The 18,980-nt window shown below is 45.1% G+C and overlaps 1 protein-coding gene across 1 annotated transcript in view; it reads left to right on the top strand.

Annotated features, from left to right (window-relative positions):
* LOC138562535 (vomeronasal type-2 receptor 26-like) overlaps positions 1-18,740 on the top strand; it is a 353,363-nt gene extending 334,623 nt beyond the window's left edge. Inside the window, exon 4 of the mRNA XM_069642779.1 lies at positions 17,845-18,740. Within this exon, the coding sequence (XP_069498880.1) occupies positions 17,845-18,740 (896 nt within the window). The remainder of the gene's footprint in view (positions 1-17,844) is intronic.
* Positions 18,741-18,980: the final 240 nt, after the last annotated feature.

Below are 18,980 nucleotides of genomic sequence, written 5' to 3'. Positions count from 1 at the left end.
GCAGATTTTTTACGGGAATTGTAAACGCTGCTTGCCATCCGCGCATGGTAGGCAGCGTTTACTCATTTGCACAGCAGAGTGGAAATATGCAGGGCAAGAGGCGGTGTACTTGGCTGCGGGGAGCCGCCTGCGTGCATGTCTACATGAGCGCTATAATGTTCTCCAGACTAGTTCTGGTCCATACAAATCATGTGCTAAAATCCTCTGTGTGCGGTTCAGTCTGGATCCAATTCAGGAACATAGGCGAATAATTGGAGGTTGGGCAGGACTCCTAGATGCTGCTACCAGTGAGGAAGAGGAACCCACATGGTAGCCCAGCAAAGGCACTTTGAAGGTTTAGGGCAGGGACAGGAAGACTATGCTTGAAAACATGGGCATATGCCCTCATTACAGTCCTTCCACTTATCGACTTATCGAAGCTTGAACAGCACTTGCAACCTGTGTGTTTATAAACTGGTAAATGACGGCAAGGAGCTTGCAAATAGCTACTTTGCGGCCTTAGGTTCGAGGAGCTTTGCACACTTTGCAACATGAGCACAAGTGTGAGGCTCACCACAGGGGGATACAATAGTAACATAATGCACATTTGGAGAAGCCAAGCAGATATCTAGGATTTGCGCGTACCTAGCACATTTAGAGAAATACACATACATGGTAAGCGTGCAATTGGGCCTTCGAGATAAGCACACATAGGGCTATTGTACATGGTAGGGAGACTACGTTCTGATAGGTGAAAAAGCAAGTGAATGCAGTAGTTGCCACATGCATGTGGTCATTGGAGCCAGGCAGCTCAGGGTGGGAACCGCACTCACTCATCCAGTAGTGAAGGTCACTTTTGGTTTTGTTCACATCCCCATAGACTGGCAAGATTCCGGCGCAAATGAAAAGATCCAGAGATGACATAGCACCCTTCCTTCTCCACCACAGCACATAGCTGCCTAGAGTTTATTGGGACCCAGAGGAACCAAGGCAAGAACTTGGGTCAAATCCACGGTCCTTCTCGTTGAAGGCTATCACAGTAAAATCCCTTCACTAAGGTACCACAGAAAACCGGAAGACACCTCATTCATCTGATTAATCTGATTACCCCATTCCCTTATGGGAACACAACCAGAATGTCCCATATCTGTTAACTTAGAATCCTAGTGAGGGTACTGTTGGGATGCACGTTCAGCTCCCATACACAGGCAAACAATTCAAGCAAAAAAATATCCATTAGCGCATGAGAATGTGAAGGTGCGCAGCTGTACGGGGATAGTGGCACAGTTGGGAGCAACAAATGTATCTTCAAGGTAGTTAGGCCCAGGTATAGGGCATGGGTGAATTGTGTAGCAGTAGTGAAATATAATGTGTAATGCTGACTATGTAGATACAGGGCCGGGGTGCAGGAGATACTGAAGCATTGCCATATTGGAAGTGAAGCCTAGCAGTTTATGTTACCTGTTGAAGGTGTAGCAACGTGGCAAAATTAAGATTTTGAATCATTTTCCCTTTCCCAAGCCCCAGGAGTGAAGCTGAGAATAGCGGCCTTGTTTAATTGTATCAAGCTGTAGGCCTGTGGAACAAGATTGAAATGTGAATGGCAAAGTGACGGTAGGGCTGCGCCCGTACCAAAGGACAAATCCATGGGAGACAAGTAAGAGCTACCAAAATGCTCAGTGTAGAATTAGGGTACTAGTAGCCCCAGCACAATGGCCGTCCTATTTGAACTGGAAGGCGGCTGGAAAATAGAGTACGTAAATCCATTAGAATGGGGCCGATTGATGTGGTTCTCGGGAAAGAGAGAGAGAGAGAGCAAGGAGTTGTACTGCGGGTGGTCAACTGATAAGAAGGGAGCAAGGAGCAGAACATCCAGTGATTTGTGATACAAAGAGCAAGAGGTGATGCCAACACATCTAGTCCAAAGCTGAAGAGGCATGACTAGGGCGTCTACGTGTCTGGTATAAAAAAAAGCGCACTATTATTTCAAAGGGCAATTTCGCCTCAGAGGTGTCCACTGAGCTCATGCTAATGACCAGGTGCACACCATGTGACTAGGCCAATGGGGCGGGTAACATTCCAGGTAATTCGCCAATCCAGTAGCTGGAAACCAAGGTGACAGAAAACGGGAACCACGTGTTGGAGGGTGGAAGTAGATTAGGATGTGGGACTATAGAGGACTGGTAGTATTTATATAGGTGGTAGCCAATGAGGGTGGGGTAATAACACTGTTCATTGTTCTACAGGACCTTCTGATACCTTTTGTCTTTTTGTATACAAAATAAATCTTGTTTTCCTTCCAAAGCGGTGCGCCACGCCTTTTTTCCCTAATGGAGTGTTTTTTATTGTCTGGTTGTCTGGGGGGTCTTGCTTTACAGTACTGAGTAATGAACAGCGCCCCTGGGCGATGAGCTGGTATGGCATGACAGAGGCAGGACAATATACCCCATGGTTGTTAAGAAGTGAGGAGGGAGTTATATCCCTGGGAGAAGAGCAGGTGAGGCATGACTGAGGCAGGATAATATACCATGTGGTTGTTAAGAAGTGAGAAAGGAGTTATATCCCTGGGAGAAGAGCAGGTAGGTCATGGCGCAAACGGGATACTATACCCTTAGATTATTAAGAAGTGAGAGGGAGTTATATTCCTGGGTTGTCAAGAAACAAGCAGGGCGCCATATCCTAGAGTGTGTGTATTAAGGAATCTTAGTGAAGATCAGAATTCCCTTTGTTAGGTTCCTTAAGATAACCCATCATGACACCCTGCGGCATAGTTTATTTTCTCTAGAAAAACATTCCCTCACAACAGTGTCATAGGTGAGGCTTCCTTCCTAACTTCCATTCCCTCGATCTGTTAAATTATCCATCCTGACACTATTAATGTAGTCATCCCTCTTTAGTTTTAGGTCAAGTCCCTAGGCCTTGTGGGAGTTTATCCCATCCAGACTGATGTTGAACTTTAATTCTGTCTCATGTGCTCTGTTGATCCTACATTGCACAGGTCCAGTGGTGAGCGCTGATCTACTGCATTTCTAGGTAAGATGGTTATAGTGTGTCTGAACTAAGGGAAGTCTTTCCCAACACCCCCACTTCTATGACAAAAAGCCATATGGTGTTTAAAGTTACATACCATCTGTTGGGTCACTTGGTGCTGTCCTCTATTAATAGTGTATAGAGAGCAACATAACGCCTTTGATATCTTACTATCTCAATGCCTGCATCTAGAGTCTGCTTAGAATTTAATATGGTTTTGGGTGTGTTCTTAAAGTGATATAACTTATGGTCAGTCATATGGACCTGGCCTCTGATGGCTAGTGCTGTGATGGCAATAGTATGTCTTTTGATAGCTTAGTATTTCAGCACCCACATCTAGAGACTGCCTAGAAAGCCATATGTACTTGAGTGTGTTCTTATAGTAATAAAACCTTGTGTTGGGTCCCCTGGACCTGGCCTCCGATGGCTAGTGTATGGAGGGCAATATCATGTCTTTGGGGGGCTTACTATCTTAGCAGCCGCCTCTAGAGAGTGTTTAGTAAGCCATATAGCTCAGATGCCTGCATGAAGTGATATAACTTGTGTTGGGTCAGCTTAACATGGCCGCCCATGGCTAGTGTATGGAGGGCAATATCTTTTCTTTTTTAAAATATTTATTTTCATTTTATTCATAAAACAAAATAGCTGTATCAGATCATTAAGACCAGCATAAATATACAATAGCAATAAGATAAAGAAAAGAAACAAAAAACAACACGCCAACTGTGAAAAACAAAATATACAATTTCTAGCCCCCCCCTCCCCCAAGTCACCCTGTCATATGTTCTGAGTTAATCTAGGAAACTAATCATTAAATGCATATTAATAGTATAATTTACCAAAAACACAGACTAAATTCCCCAAACCACCCATTCCTCTCCCACCCAACTTACAATATACAATAAAAAAAAACAAAGAGACTAGTATCGATCCAAAGACCTCCCTCACATCTTCTCAAAAAGATTAACTTTCCCAATTCTCCTGTAAATGGTCTGTCCTACATTTGCCAGCTTGTTCATTTCAATAATCCAATCATCCAGAGATGGAGCAACCCTGGATTTCCAACCACGTAAGATTACTTTCTTCCCAACTGCCACACCTCTGAAGAGCCATTTCTTCTGAGATCCAGTCAAATCATCCTGTAACTCATCCCCGCCTAGAATCATTGTCTTAAAGTCAATCCTTTCAGCTAGCACATCAGGTTTCCTGCCAAAAATCAGCTTGTATATCCTGCTTGCAAGACCACTCTCAACTGCCTGGGAATTGAGATCCAAAAAAATACCTAGATTCAGATCATTCAACCAATCGACCTCTCCAATAACCTTTTCAATTGTCTATAAGCTCCATTTGAAAAGCCAGGAATACTGCATTTTGTCGTGACTTCCTTGGCTGTAAGCCATCTCCTGTCTTTCCCAAGATCCAAGATCCATTTGATCCCTCCCAGGAACCAGACTGGCCAGAATAATGATCTCCCCTTGTCTTTATTTGCCACGTTATGCCAGATAGAGGCAATTGGCGCCTTTAAAGCATCCACCCCTAACTACCTGTTTAAATCTCTCCAACGGCTATGCAGAAATTCAGTAGCGGGATTTTGCACCCCTCCTGCTATCATTGTTGTAGAATAAATTCATGGACCCGTACGGCTGGCTTCAGCCATCAACCAGTCATCAGAAACATCTCCAAGAAATGGAACAATGAATTGAGCCGTGAATGCCAGATGGTATGCTTGGAAATTAGGTAATCCCAATCCACCTTTGTCTAATGGCAGTTGAAGCTTCCACATTTTAAGTCTTGGTGGTTTTTGATCCTAAATAAAAGTCTGTATTAGTCTGTCGATCTCCTACCAGGAGTGTGGGGCAATCTTCAATGGTAACATACTGAGTACGTAATTGATTCTCGGAGAAGATGTCAATTTAAGAGCGTTTACCTTACCCCAAAGCAACAGATTTGGTATTGCCCATCCCTCTAAATTCATCTTGAAATCCTTGCAAAGTACTTTTAAGTTTTCATCGACCATGTCCTCAACCAATGGTGTGAACCAGATTCCTTGATATTTTAATCTCTTCTCGCACCACTTGAAACCTAGAGCTGTTATTGAAGATTTGCGACATGAAAAAGTTAAAAACATTACCTCAGACTTTTGTCCAGTTGATTTTATATCCAGATGCTTTGTTAAGGATTTCAATCAGGCATCAAACACCTTGGTCTCGGCCTAGTATGCAGTGCACGACTGACATGCTTATCTTTTTATACATATATATTCAATATTGAGATGGTACACCACTCATATCACACCCCCTTTTCAACTACCATGGGTCACAATGGACCATGAACCAGGCTGGTTGGTAAAATACAATATTTATTTATTTTAAAATTCAAATGAAAACATACACTTTTTAATATGGGGCAGCAATCACCAATGGGGTGATAATTACAATGAGAATGTGAGCAATGCACTGGGTTTAACCTTCTAGTGGAACATATACACAGCACAGCAGAATAGGAGCACTTTTTGATTTACGAAAGATAGCATCCAAGTTGGAATTTCCCCCTGCAATGTTCCCTCAACCCAAAAATAATCAATTCTGAGTGAATAAACAGAAGCAGCAGGTAATCAGGAATAAGAGACAGGAAATGGAATACAAATCTGATCTTCCCTCCCCAAATAATAGAGAAAAATGGATTTGAAACCGCTTGCAATGTTATGAAATGACACTCAGAAACGGACAAACAAATAATGACTGTGTTAAAACCTTGAAGCAAATATAATTCCCCACTAAAGAAACAATGCAAAGACACTAAAAATCACAAAGAATGGATTACCAAAAGCATACAGTTCGAAAACGAGTTGAAAGTTTAAAACAGATTGCAGCAAAATGACACATTGGAAACTTTGCAATTTTGCAATTCCCGCCTGAAATTACCCAAACGGTTTTTACTAAAAACGGGTGAAATACACTCATATGGAGTGCGGTTTTTTGGTTGGGGAATACCTATAGATCACAGGTACAACATGGAAGTGAAAGGTGCGCTTTGAGTAAAATTGAGCTGTGAAAATAGGAAAGGAAATCAGTTGTGACAAGAACAGTTTTACTTTACACTAGAGTATTCAGGCTAGGCCACCAAAGAGGGACACAGTAAGCTCTAGGGTTGATTCGCAAGTTCCACCCTCTCACCCCAGCTCCCAACCTTGGCGGAAACCAGTCCGGTCACTCGAAATAGGACTAATGCTTAAGATTTACAGAAGACCAAATTACTAACGAGATAGCGCTAGCACTAGAAATCAAGGGCAGGGTTGCAAGAATGATTCTGACAGTTTTAACAAGTTAGCAGGGTAAGGATAGGATGACTTAGAGCGTGAGATAAGGACAAATGCAAAACAAGTAGACTATGGATTTCTATGGTGTAGGGATGATACTTACAGTCCGCTTTTAGATTGGGATTTTGGATCGTCAAGGGTTCTGGTCACTACATGGCAGGGTGCCTGGCAAACAGCTGGGCAGTTTTGGTCACCGGTGTCATGCCACACGGCACTTGGCGCCTGTGGAACCGCTGGCGGCGCCGACATTATTCCGCCGTGCACGCTGGTAGCCTGTCACGCCCACCTGCAGCTCTGCCCGTGCGTATGCGTGCTTACGCGGCCCGGAGTTTAAATACAGCTCCTTCCGGATTGTGTACGCGTTGCAACGCTTCCGGTTTCCTCCGTTAGTGCTGTCTGCCTTTTTGCCTGCTCTTCCCTCGCTCGCACTTGCTGCAGTATTACCCGATCTCTATCAGGTCCTTGTCCTCTTCCCCTTTTCTTGCCTGCTGCCCTTTTTTCTTCTACTATTTTCCTTCCTCTCTCCTCACCACCCTCCTTCTCCCGTACCTTCTCTGCTTCCGTCCTTCTTCCTTATTTTTTCCCCTTCCTGTTTTTCTCCTTCTGCCTGCCTCCTTGTGTACCAGACCTAGGCCTGTTTTCTTGGATTGCTGATTCTTCTGATTCGGATACCTTCCTCTGTGATCTCCCGTGTACCAGATCCCGGCCTGTATAAGGACTGCCAATTCTATATTGCTTCACCTATGGACTTGGTTCCCCTTGTGAGATTCCGTACTACTTACTGACTACCTTCCTCCGGAGCCTCATCCTTTCTACAACGGAGTTCAGCTTCAGCCGACTGTATTCTCCCAGCATACCAGCTCATTCCTTAGGAGAGTCACGCAGGTCGCTTAGTTGGTTTTTTTTGGGGGGCTTTTTCCCCTTCCCGGCGTTCCCGGGAGGAGGCACCGGGAACCCTTTTTGGGTGACACAGTGGATTCCTTCCGTGGGCGCCACTACCTACATAAAAAAAGGAGCATCCAAGAAGTAAAGGAAAGAAGGGTACAGGAAGAAGAGACGAAGGTGAGGAGTTAGGGGAGGGTGGTGAATCGGATTCTACGTTCTCTGACGAGGATATCACCGATCCTGGTGACAGTTTGCAACGCCAAATTGAAGTTGAAATGGCTACGCCACAGCAAGTACAGGAACTTGTAGCAGCAGTCCAGAGCTTAAATGTGGAAATGCAGAATCTCAAGGCTGCCAATGCCACCCTACAGCAACGGATAACGGAGAGAGAACGACCTTCCACCGAGCTACCACCGCTCCCCCTTGTGTTGGGCAAGTTTGATGGCACTCCAAAAAAGGTAAAAGAGTTTTTGGATGCGTGCCATTTACACTTCTCATTCCGCCCTCAGACCTTTTCCTCGGACCATGCCAAGGTGGGGTTTATGATAACACACATGTCAGGTAATGCCCTGGCATGGGCCACTCCGATGGTGAACCTGCCGGATCCAGTCTTACAGGATTATGATGCTTTCAAGGGTTTGATGCAACAAACTTATCTACGTAACAAAAGCACCTACTTGGCTTCAGAAGATCTGCTGGACATCCATCAAGGGAATTCGGATCTGCTAACCTACATTACAACATTCAAACAGGTGGCAGCTGAAGCTGGGTGGCAAGAGCAGGCTCAATATGCAATCTTTCTTCGGGGTCTGAGAGAAGACTTAAAGGATGAGCTAGCCAGGATAGAAAGACCTATATCCTTTGCGGAACTCCTTACGGCTACCCTCAGGATAGATTTCCGCCTGACCGAACGACGTATGGAAAGAAGAAAGACCAAGACAAATGCTCCCACTCTCCTGGAAACACACCCGTCTCCTTCAGTACCCTTCTCACGCTCCTCCAAAGAGGAGCCCATGCAAATTGGGACAGCGCATGCTCCGCTCACCCCTGAGGAATGCAAACGGCGCAGGGACGGCTGCCTGTGCATGTATTGCGGAGCTTCCACTCATATGTTACGAGACTGTCCGGAGGTACCACCCAGAAGGCCAGGAAACGCTCGCCCTCGGTAAGTGTTGGGACTCACTACCGAGGGGCTGGTCCAAGTCCTTACACTTCTCTATCTGTGTCATCTCCCGAAATCCCTGAAGACTCTCGTTTTATGGTGCTCACAGTTACCCTCAAACTAGAATCTACAGAGGTGACCACATTAGCTCTACTGGATTGTGGTGCTGCCGGCAACTTCATTGACACTCACTGGGCCAAACAAAAAGGTCTTAAAAGAATTGCCAAACAGGAAGACCAGAAGGTTTAAGGAGTGGATGGTGAGCCCTTGAGCTCAGGCATGATCACCCACACCACCGAGGAACTCACCTTGTCGATACAACAGCACACAGAAAGAATTATGTTTGACATCATCAGAGCCGCGCACTTCCCCATCATTCTGGGAATCTGCTGGCTACACAAGCACAACCCCAGCATTGACTGGTCTAAAAATGTATTGAATTTTCAATCTTCATTCTGTAGAGCTGAGTGTTTACCCGAGCCAAGATTCGAAACTGTCAAGACATCTAATAGTTGTGCGACCAAGTCTGTCCATTGCTTGCCCCATTACCTAAGGGAGTTCACAGAGGTTGTGACAGAAAAGATACCTATTGAACTACCTCCACACCGGCCTGAGGACTGTTGCATCGAACTAACTCCGGGAGCTTTAGTACCATTCGGCAGAATGTTTCCTCTGTCACTGGAGGAAAGGCAATTTCTCAGAGGTTATCTGGACGGTAACATGGCTAATGGGCTGATCCGACCTTCAAAGTCTCCTGCTGGAGCTTCCTTATTTTTCGTTTTCCAAAAAAGATTTGAAAGACCTAAGACCTTGCATTGATTATCGAGGCTTAAATAAAGTCACTGTAAAGGATCGTTATCCGATGCCCTTGATAACTGAGATCTTACAAGCCGTCCACGGTGCAACAACGTTTACCAAGCTTGATTTAAGGAACGCCTACCACCTTCTCCGAGTGCAGAAAGGAGATGAATGGAAGACTGCCTTCCGGGCTCCGTTCAGGCTCTTTGAGTATCAGGTCATCCCATTTGGGTTGGTGAATGCCCCTTCTATTTTTCAATGGTTTATGGACAGACTGTTCTCCGATTTGTTGTGCCAAACAACTCTAGTGTATCTTGACGATATACTAGTATTTTCCAACAATGCCAAAGAACACGAGGAACATGTCAAGGAAGTTTTCCGTAAGCTTAAGAACAATCACTTATCTGTCAAACTTGCCAAATGTGTGTTCTCCGCTTCATCCATACCTTATCTGGGTTATATCTTGTCCAGCCAGGGTATCTCAATGGACCCCCACAAGGTGTCGTCTATCCTAGAATGTCCTTCACCCTCTTCAGTGAAAGAAATTCAAAGATTCCTGGGTCTGGCGAACTTCTATCGTAGGTTCATTCCCAATTTCTCCCAGAAGATCCTGCACATCACTACTCTCCTCAAGAAATCTTCTGAGCCGTTCAGATGGTCGGCTGAGGCCGAGGATAGTTTTGGGGATCTTAAGAACGCCTTTTGTGCTGCACCCATACTACTACAGCCTGACCAGGAGCTGCCCTTCATCCTGGAGACCGACGCCTCTGCTGCTGCCATAGGAGCTGTCCTTCTCCAAGAGGTTCGGGGAGTAGAGCATCCTGTTGCCTACTTCTGGAAGACACTTAACGCCAGTCAAAGAAACTACTCTGTCATTGAACGAGAATTACTTGCAATGAAATCGGTTTGTGTGGCATGGCGGCATCTCCTTCAGGGAGGCAGGTATCCTTTTACAATCCGGACAGATCACAAGAACCTGCAAGTCCTGAGGCAATTCGAGTGCTGCAACACCCGACAGGCCCGATGGGCTCCTTTCATTGCCCAATTCAATTTTCACATCACTTATATCCCAGGAAAGCTGAATGTGTTGGATGACTCCCTTTCACAGCGTTGTGATTACCTACCTGATTCCGAGTCTCCTCGTGAACACATGTTTCCCCGACCCAGAAATATCGGAATGGTTTTGACGTTCCTCAGTCAGGTAAAAAATGAATCGGGAGGGTGCTTTGAAGTAGAGAGACATCCCAAAGGCTTGGCGTACGAAATTAGAGATGGTCTATATCTGGTCAAGGGTAGACTCTACCTACCCACGCCTGCCTTTCGCAAGATGGCTTTGAACTGGTGTCACGACACAAAACTTGCTGGTCATCGGGGTGGTACAGGCACTCTGGAATTCCTTCGTCGTCACTTCACCTGGCCTAGAATGAGGGAGGACGTGGATCGTTATGTTCAATCCTGTATCATCTGCCTCCGAAGTAAATCCCCTCGTCAACGACCTATTGGATTACTCGAACCATGTGCTGTGCCTGACGGCCCCTGGAGCTCAATCTCTACTGATTTCATTGTGGATCTCCCCATCTCACAGGGGTGCACTTGTATAATGGTGGTGGTTGATTCATTTACTAAAATGGCTCACTTTTCCCCTTTGCCCGGAGTTCCCACTGCAGCCAACATGGCCGAAGTATTTCTCCAAGACATCTTTAGACTGCACGGTATGCCCTCTAAGATCATCTCTGACAGGGGAAGTCAGTACACCTCTCATTTTTGGAAGGCTCTCTGTGAGCGGCTGGGGATTGAAAGAGCTCTCACGTCGGGGTTTCACCCCCAGTCTAATGGACAAACTGAACGGCTAAATGGAACTCTAGAACAATACTTAAGGTGTTTTACTAATTCCCAACAAGACAACTGGCACTCGTTATTGGCTCTGGACGAATTCTCCTACAACAATTCTGTGCACTCAGCTCTAGGGGTTAGTCCATTTTTCTGTAATTATGGCTACAATCCCCGGTCTATTCTTCCTGTCTCCTGTCTTTCTACTAATGTACCATCTGTAGATTCCTCACTCACCCGCCTTAGAGAGATACACAAGAAGGCTAAGGAAAGCCTTCAGGCAGTGCAGGAACGCTATAGGTCCCAAGCCAACAGACATTGTCAACCCGTACCAGGTTGGGAGGTGGGTTCTAGAGTAATGCTTTCTACGAGATACTTACCTCGTTGGGCCCATCCATCCAAGCTATCCCCGAAGTTTTTAGGGCCTTATAAGATTGTACAAAGGATCAACCCTGTGGCTTTCCGTCTTAAACTCCCTGCCAGCCTGAACAGAGTTCATCCTGTCTTCCATGCTTCTCAGCTTAAGCCCTTTCATGTTGATACCTGGAGGCGTCAAGCTGAGAGAGTTACTGTTCCTCAGGATTCCACTCCGGAAGAATATGAGGTAGCTCAAATATGCGACTCCAGGTATCATAGAGGCAAACTAGAATACCTTGTACGATGGAAGGGCTTCCCCTCCTCTGAGAATTCCTGGGAACCCGTCTCCCATATTTCTGCCCCTACACTGTTGCGCAAGTTTCACTTTTACCATCCAGGCAAACCAGGGGGAGGGTCCCTTGGGAGGGGGCATACTGTCACGCCACGCGGCACTTGGCGCCTGTGGAACCGCTGGTGGCGCGGACATTATTCCGCCGTGCACGCTGGTAGCCTGTCACGCCCACCTGCAGCTCTGCCCGTGCGTATGCGCGCTTACACGGCCCAGAGTTTAAATACAGCTCCTTCTGGGTTGTGTACGCGTTGCAACGCTTCCGGTTTCCTCCGTTAGTGCTGTCTGCCTTTTTGCCTGCTCTTCCCTCGCTCGCACTTGCTGCAGTATTACCCGATCTCTATCGGGTCCTTGTCCTCTTCCCCTTTTCTTGCCTGCTGCCTTATTTTTTCCCCTTCCTGTTTTTCTCCTTCTGCCTGCCTCCTTGTGTACCAGACAGACCTAGGCCTGTTTTCTTGGATTGCTGATTCTTCTGATTCGGACACCTTCCTCTGTGATCTCCCGTGTACCAGATCCCAGCCTGTATAAGGACTGCCTATTCTATATTGCTTCACCTATGGACTTGGTTCCCCTTGTGAGATTCCGTACTACTTACTGACTACCTTCCTCCGGAGCCTCATCCTTTCTACAACGGAGTTCAGCTTCAGCCGACTGTATTCTCCCAGCATACCAGCTCATTCCTTAGGAGAGTCACGCAGGTCGCTTAAGGTTTTGGCTTTTTCCCCTTCCTGGCGTTCCCGGGAGGAGGCACCGGGAACCCTTTTTGGGTGACACGGTGGCTTCCTTCCGTCGGCGTCCCTACCTACATAAAAAAAAAGGAGCGTCCAAGAAGTAAAGGAAAGAAGGGTACAGGAAGAAGAGACGAAGGTGAGGAGTTAGGGGAGGGTGGTGAATCGGATTCTACGTTCTCTGACGAGGATATCACCGATCCTGGTGACAACCGGATGGCACTGGACTGGAATGGCAATTCTGGTCACTGGATACTAAAGGTCAAGTGGATGGCAGGATAGCAGGGAGCATATAGTTAGTGGTATCAGGATGCTTCCCAAAAACACCACAGCTTTCCCCTTTGGTTATTTGGGGATTTTAGAATTGAGGCCTTGCTGGGAAAAGGAACAGCAATGCTTGGGTTTTGCAGTGGGCCCTGGAGTAGGGTCAGCAATGCTTTGGCCTTGTAGTTGGGGTCTGGAATCTGGATGGATGGAACAGGAACACAGCGCAGGAACATCAGGAAGAGTGTGTGTCTATAGTCTTGTCAGGGACTCTTATTTATAAGGTATGGTGACATCAAAGTATATGACTGGGTCAGGCTTAACTAAATACGCCTCTAACAACAAGATTGGACAAGGGTGATAGTCTCAGCCTCGCTCTCAGCTGGTTGGATTTCAGGAAAATGATGTCAGATTTATGATGTGAGTTTTACAATGTCCAAAAACCTCTCATAGTTACTTTAACTAAAATCCAATTTTGCCACAAACATACATTTATACAATTGCAATATCTTAGTAAATTATATACACAGTTTACATATTGTGTGCAACACATTGCAGTCCAGTCTGTGAGACCTTGTTTCGCCCTTCTACCAGTTTTTTGCGCTTTTCAATGGGATTTATATTACTCATGCATTTGCAACATGGATACTTTTCGTGGAATCCGCAATACTTTTCCCTTTCTGTCCCCAAGGTGTCAGTGAATTCTACCATGTCTTAAATGAAAGCCCGAAAATTCACTTTTACACTGCAAAAATTCTACATTTTCACAAAGTCTTGCTGCAGAGATAAAGTCTTTAAAGTTTATTTATGAAATAGTCTTTGGAAACAAATGGCAGTCCTTTGTCACTGGATCAATTTATTTTCTTCCTTCAACTGCTACCAACTGTCATTTCCTCCAGAGCAAGGTGGGGTGTTACAGCTTGATTGAAGGTTTTATTCCCCCTTCACACTTCAAACTTCCTGGCCCTGGGAGCTCCATTGTCAGTGCGTTCAGCCCAGCCTAGATTCTTTCCCACCCTGTAATTATCAGTGGGGCATTAGTCTCTGCTGAGAGTTTATGGTGTGGCCCCCTTCCTAGGTGGAAGTTTCAAGGCTGCCAACTGGAATAACTTGTTTCTGAGAGCTTGCAAATTCAGCCCATGTGTTTTAAAATCTTTATTTTCTTATTTTGGGTCCTAAATGAAAACAAATCTGTGGAATAAAATAGCCCATGTGTGTGTTATCACCAACAACATAACCCCTTCACATTGCTAGGTAATGCAAGCTTTCATTCAACAATGTACTTTTCCTTTAAAGGTGCCATTTTCTTTCCTTCAGTTTGCAAAGGCCCATTTTTACAGGTGTGGTGAAACGCTTGCATTTCTTTCTTTAAATTCGGTTTAGCAGCTCCATCAGAATCCCACACTCTCTTTGCAGCCATAGTCATTTTCTTGAAAGCAGGAGTTTTGTCTGAAGCACAGATATATTGAAACTGACCCGGCTCAGAGAATTAGAGTCTCTTTGAACTGCTGAGCTTTGGATAATTTTGGAAAGAAATAAACACGTGTTCCTGTGCGAGTAAAAAGTGAAGTTCCTGGTTGATTTCTCTCAGAGTTGGTTTGGCAGGGCCTGTCATTCAGAAATCATGCCTGGTTTTGCTGAGGCACAATGAGATATCCTGGGCATGACATGGCCTTTTTAATCACAGTAGTTTAAGAAAGAACAGATAGAATTAGCGTCAAAGCGGCATTTGTAAATGTCATGACCTACAGAACACGCCCCTTTTGGACTTCCTGGTCCTTGTCTCAACGGGGCTTACACTCCCTTGTACTCCCAACATGGCCATCCACTGTGAAACACTTTTCTCGCTCTACACGTTGGACGTAGCATGTTCTATTAATAGACCACACCTCCCGCGGCTCCACGCGTCTCAATGCTATTGCGAAGTAGCGACTAGACGTGTGCTCCGGAGTTCGCGGTATTGTTTTCCTTGGTTCTTTCCCAGCCAACCCCATTCCTAGTCCCTTTCCTTCCTTTCTTGATTCCTGGACTCATGTGCTGAGTAGCGCACTCTGTAAATTTCCCAGATTCCTGGATCTTTGCATCCCGGAACTTTGAACGCACGCTGGAGTCGGAAGAGACTCGTGCAGCCTTATTCAAGACCCGATCCGTCCGCAAGAAGGCATCGACCAAGAAATCCAGCAAAGATCGAACTAAGGTGAGAAGGGGGGGAACTCCTTGACAGTAAAGGGTGAAAAAGTTTCATTTTGAAGGGGAATTTGGGGTTTTCAGCAAAGCAGTGCTGCCTGTTCACTTTATTCCATTTATATGTTTCAGAACACACTGGCACGCTCCTTCAGTGTGTCCCCTTGTTTCATCCTGTCATCTTTTTGTTGCTGCAAAAACACAGTTTTGAGGCCATGGCACTCATAGGAGCCAGCGCAGCCATATTGCTGTTTCTTGCACAAATGCAGCTTGGTGACGTGGGGAAATGCTGTTGAGTGGATCAATATATCCCACAGCTTCATTAAATTTGGAAAAAATGTCCATCAGAATGGGTAAAGAATTCCCCAGACCTTGCAAACTTAGCAATACATCTTCTGCGTAAAACCAGATCTTCTGTACAACTCCCCAGCACTTACTACTGCTCAACCCACTCTCGCACCTAAGAGCAATCGCTAAGGGTTCAATCGCCATAATGAACAAGAGCAGTGAAAGAGGACAGCCCTGCCACATGCCTCTCTCTAAGATGAAAGGCTCTGACCTTAGCCCATTGGTTTTAACATCTGCCGTGGGGTTTGCATATAGCAAAGTAACCCAAGATATGAACCTCTCACACATATTCATTTACATAGAACAGAGTACAAATAATTCCAGTTGACACGGTCAAAAGCCTTTTCTGCGACTAGGGAAAACACAGCTGCATCAACCCTTGAATCAATGGCCCGAGACATAGTCTGGATCAGTATACGAGTATTACTTGAAGTCCGCCGAATGAAACCGGATTGATTATCATGGATTATTTTTGGAAGAAGTTTTTCAAGCTTCATAGCAAGGATTTTTGCCAAGATCTTGTTGTCAATGTTAATTAAACTAATGGGGCTATAGCTAAAAGGCAAATTCTCATCTTTTCCTTTCTTTAGAAATACTGAAATCATGCCATGATTTGTAGTGGGAGGCAACATGCCATCCTTCAGCCAAGACTCAAACATATCTTTCACTAGAATGAGGGCGGACTCTGGGAGGATCTTATAAAACTCAACTGGGAGCCCATCCGGTCCAGTGTTTTCCAAGTATTCAATCTACTTATCGCTTTTCGTATGTCATCTACCGTCAATTCCGATTCAAGAGACATATATGACCTTTGCTTGAGATTTTAGGAATATCAAGAATCCCGAAAAAGCGCTCATCCACACCAGAAATGCCAGTCTCATTGCGATAAAGGTTTACGTAATAATTTCTAAAGATGTCATTAATCTCTTTGGGATCATATGTGATCAAACCTTTAGGACCTGAGATCGACGTTATGGCTCTATCAGAAGCCATTTTCCTGAGCCTGTGCACTTTATCCGGCTGGCCTTGATCTATCATCAATTATCTTGATAAATCCTGAATTTTGAAATCTAGGTCTTGGCAATATTATGTCTTTTGATAAGTTTAGTCTTTCAGCACCCACATCTAGAGACTGCCTAGAATGCCATATGTTTTTGAGTGTGTGCCTATAGTAATATATCATGTGTTGGGTCAAATGGACCCGGCCTCCAGTGGGAAGTGCATAGAGGGCAATATAATGTCTTTGGGGGGCTTACTATCTTAGTACCTACCTCTAGAGAGATCTTAGTAAGCCATATAGTTCAGTTGCCTGCAAGAAGTAATCTAACTTGTGTTAGGACAATTTAACCTGGCCTCCCATGGCTAGTGTATGGAGGGCAATATCATGTCTTTGGGAAGATTACTATCTTGGCATCCGCCTCTAGAGACAGTTTAGTTATCCATATGGTTTGGGTGCCTGCATCAAGTAATATTCCTTGTATTGGGTTGCCTTGACCTGGCCACCAGTGGCTAGTGTATGGAGGGCAATATAACGCCTTTGGGGAGCTTACTATCTTAGCAGCCTCCTCTAGAGAAAGCTTAGTAAGCCATATGGTTTGGCCTGCATAAAGTAATATTCCTTGTGTTACGCCGACTGGACCTGGTCTCCGATAGCTCATGCAGTAAGGGTAATACAATCTCTTTGTTATCTTACTTTCTCAGCAGCTGCCTCTAGAGACTGCTCACAATCCAAAGACATATTTGACCGAAACGTCATTGGTTTTACAAGGGACACTGCCCTTACCCAAGACCTACAAGAACACGGTATGCAAACATGCTCTGCGTACCCTTGATAAAGAGAGCAAGAGGAGGTGGCGCTAGCTTCCCCTACCTCGCTCCCACACACTGGAATGCCCTACCCCCTTCCTTTAGGGGCGAGGCATCCCTCATGGCTTTCAGAAAATCCATGAAAACAATTCTCTTCACCTGATACACACCATTATCACCTGCCCAGCTGGACAAGCTCAAATGTACTTATAAATCGACTCTGTATTCCAATGTATCAATGTACAAATGACGTATGTATAAATGCATTTCCCAGCTGTACCTACCCTGTAACTAAGCTCCCCACAAGTAACAGCGCCTTGATGCCCATGGGCTGCTGTGCGCTATACAAATGTAATAAATAAATAAATAAATACCCTCTGGATGATTTTAGCAGAAAAAGATTAGTAATAAGGGAGTGGAAGTTTGATGACCTGAATGTCATCATGCTGGTTGATAAATAAAATCTTTGTGCATAAGTATCACTCTTTCATATAACATTTTCATTCTCAGATGTAAAAGAATGGATTACTAGTGGATGAGGGTGGATCCTGATTCTTATCACTCCAATGATTTGACGATAAGCAGTTGTGACAGTGTTTTTTCAGAATCATAGTTTCAAATAAAAAGACTGTGAATACAGTTTTCCACTTCCACACCTTGCATATTAAAAACTATGTTGAATCTCTTCTGTAAAATGTTTTCTCTTCCAATCATTGACCTTCTTAGCTAATGACACTGTGCTCTCTCTCTCTCTCTCTCCCTCTCTCTCTCTCTCTCTCTCTCTCTCTCTCTCTCTCTCTCTCAGATGCTGATCATTGTCTTACGTGCCCGGAAAAGATGTGGTCAAATACAAGACGAGATGGATGCATCCCAAAGGAGGTTGTATTTCTGTCCTACGAGGAGCCGTTGGGTGCCTTGTTGGCTGTCATTGCTGTGGCCTTCTCTTTAATCGCAGCTCTAGTTCTGGGACTCTTTACACATTTCAGAGACACTCCGATAGTGAAGGCCAATAACCGTTACCTCAGCTATGTCCTCCTGCTCTCACTGATGCTCTGCTTCCTCTGTTCCTTGATTTTCATTGGTCAACCGCAGATGGTCACCTGTCTTCTCCGACAGTCTGTGTTTGGAGTCACTTTTACTCTTTCTGTGTCTTCGATATTAGGTAAAACCCTGACTGTAGTTATGGCATTCCAAGCCACCAAACCAGGAAGTGGGATGAGACGTTGGATGAGATTCAGGTTCACCAACTATCTAGTCACTTTGTGTTCCGGTATCCAAGTCGTTATCTGTATCGTCTGGCTGGGGCTAGCTCCCCCTTTCCCGTTGTATGACACACAGTCTGTGATTGGTAAAATGATACTGGAATGTAACGAGGGGTCAAACATTGCATTCTACTGTGTTCTGGGATACCTGGCATTCCTGACCTGCTTCTGCTTCATCATTGCCTTCCTAGCAAGGAACTTACCGGACAGTTTCAATGAGGCCAAGTTCATCACGTTCAGCATGCTGGTGTTCTGCAGTGTGTGGGTCGCCTTCATCCCAACCTACCTGAGCTCCAAGGGCAAGTACATGGTGGCCGTGGAGGTCTTTGCCATCCTGGCCTCCGGTGCGGGGCTCCTGGGCTGTATATTCCTACCCAAATGCTATGTGATTCTTCTCAGGCCAGACATGAACACCAAGGAATATGTGTCACAACGATGAGTCTCAATTGGTCGTCATTAGTGGGTGCCATCTCTTTTCAAAGCTGACAAATATTTTAAGTAAATCAATACATATGAAAGCAACAGTCAACTGACAAAATAAACATGTTATGACCTACTACAGTAATCAATCATATATTTTAGCATTTTGTATTCTGGGCTCCATTACTCACTTTAAAGCTTCTGTTTGTGGGTTCTGCGGAAACGTGTGTAATATTTCCTACATGGTTTTACTGCATAG

The sequence above is a fragment of the Ambystoma mexicanum genome, unplaced genomic scaffold, assembly GCF_040938575.1.
Source record: "Ambystoma mexicanum isolate Mex_15411 unplaced genomic scaffold, UKY_AmexF1_1 Mex_scaf60, whole genome shotgun sequence".
Classification (NCBI taxonomy): Eukaryota; Metazoa; Chordata; class Amphibia; order Caudata; family Ambystomatidae; genus Ambystoma; species Ambystoma mexicanum.
The sequence above is the reverse complement of the archived record's forward strand: the minus strand, read 5'-3'. Positions and strand labels throughout refer to the sequence as shown.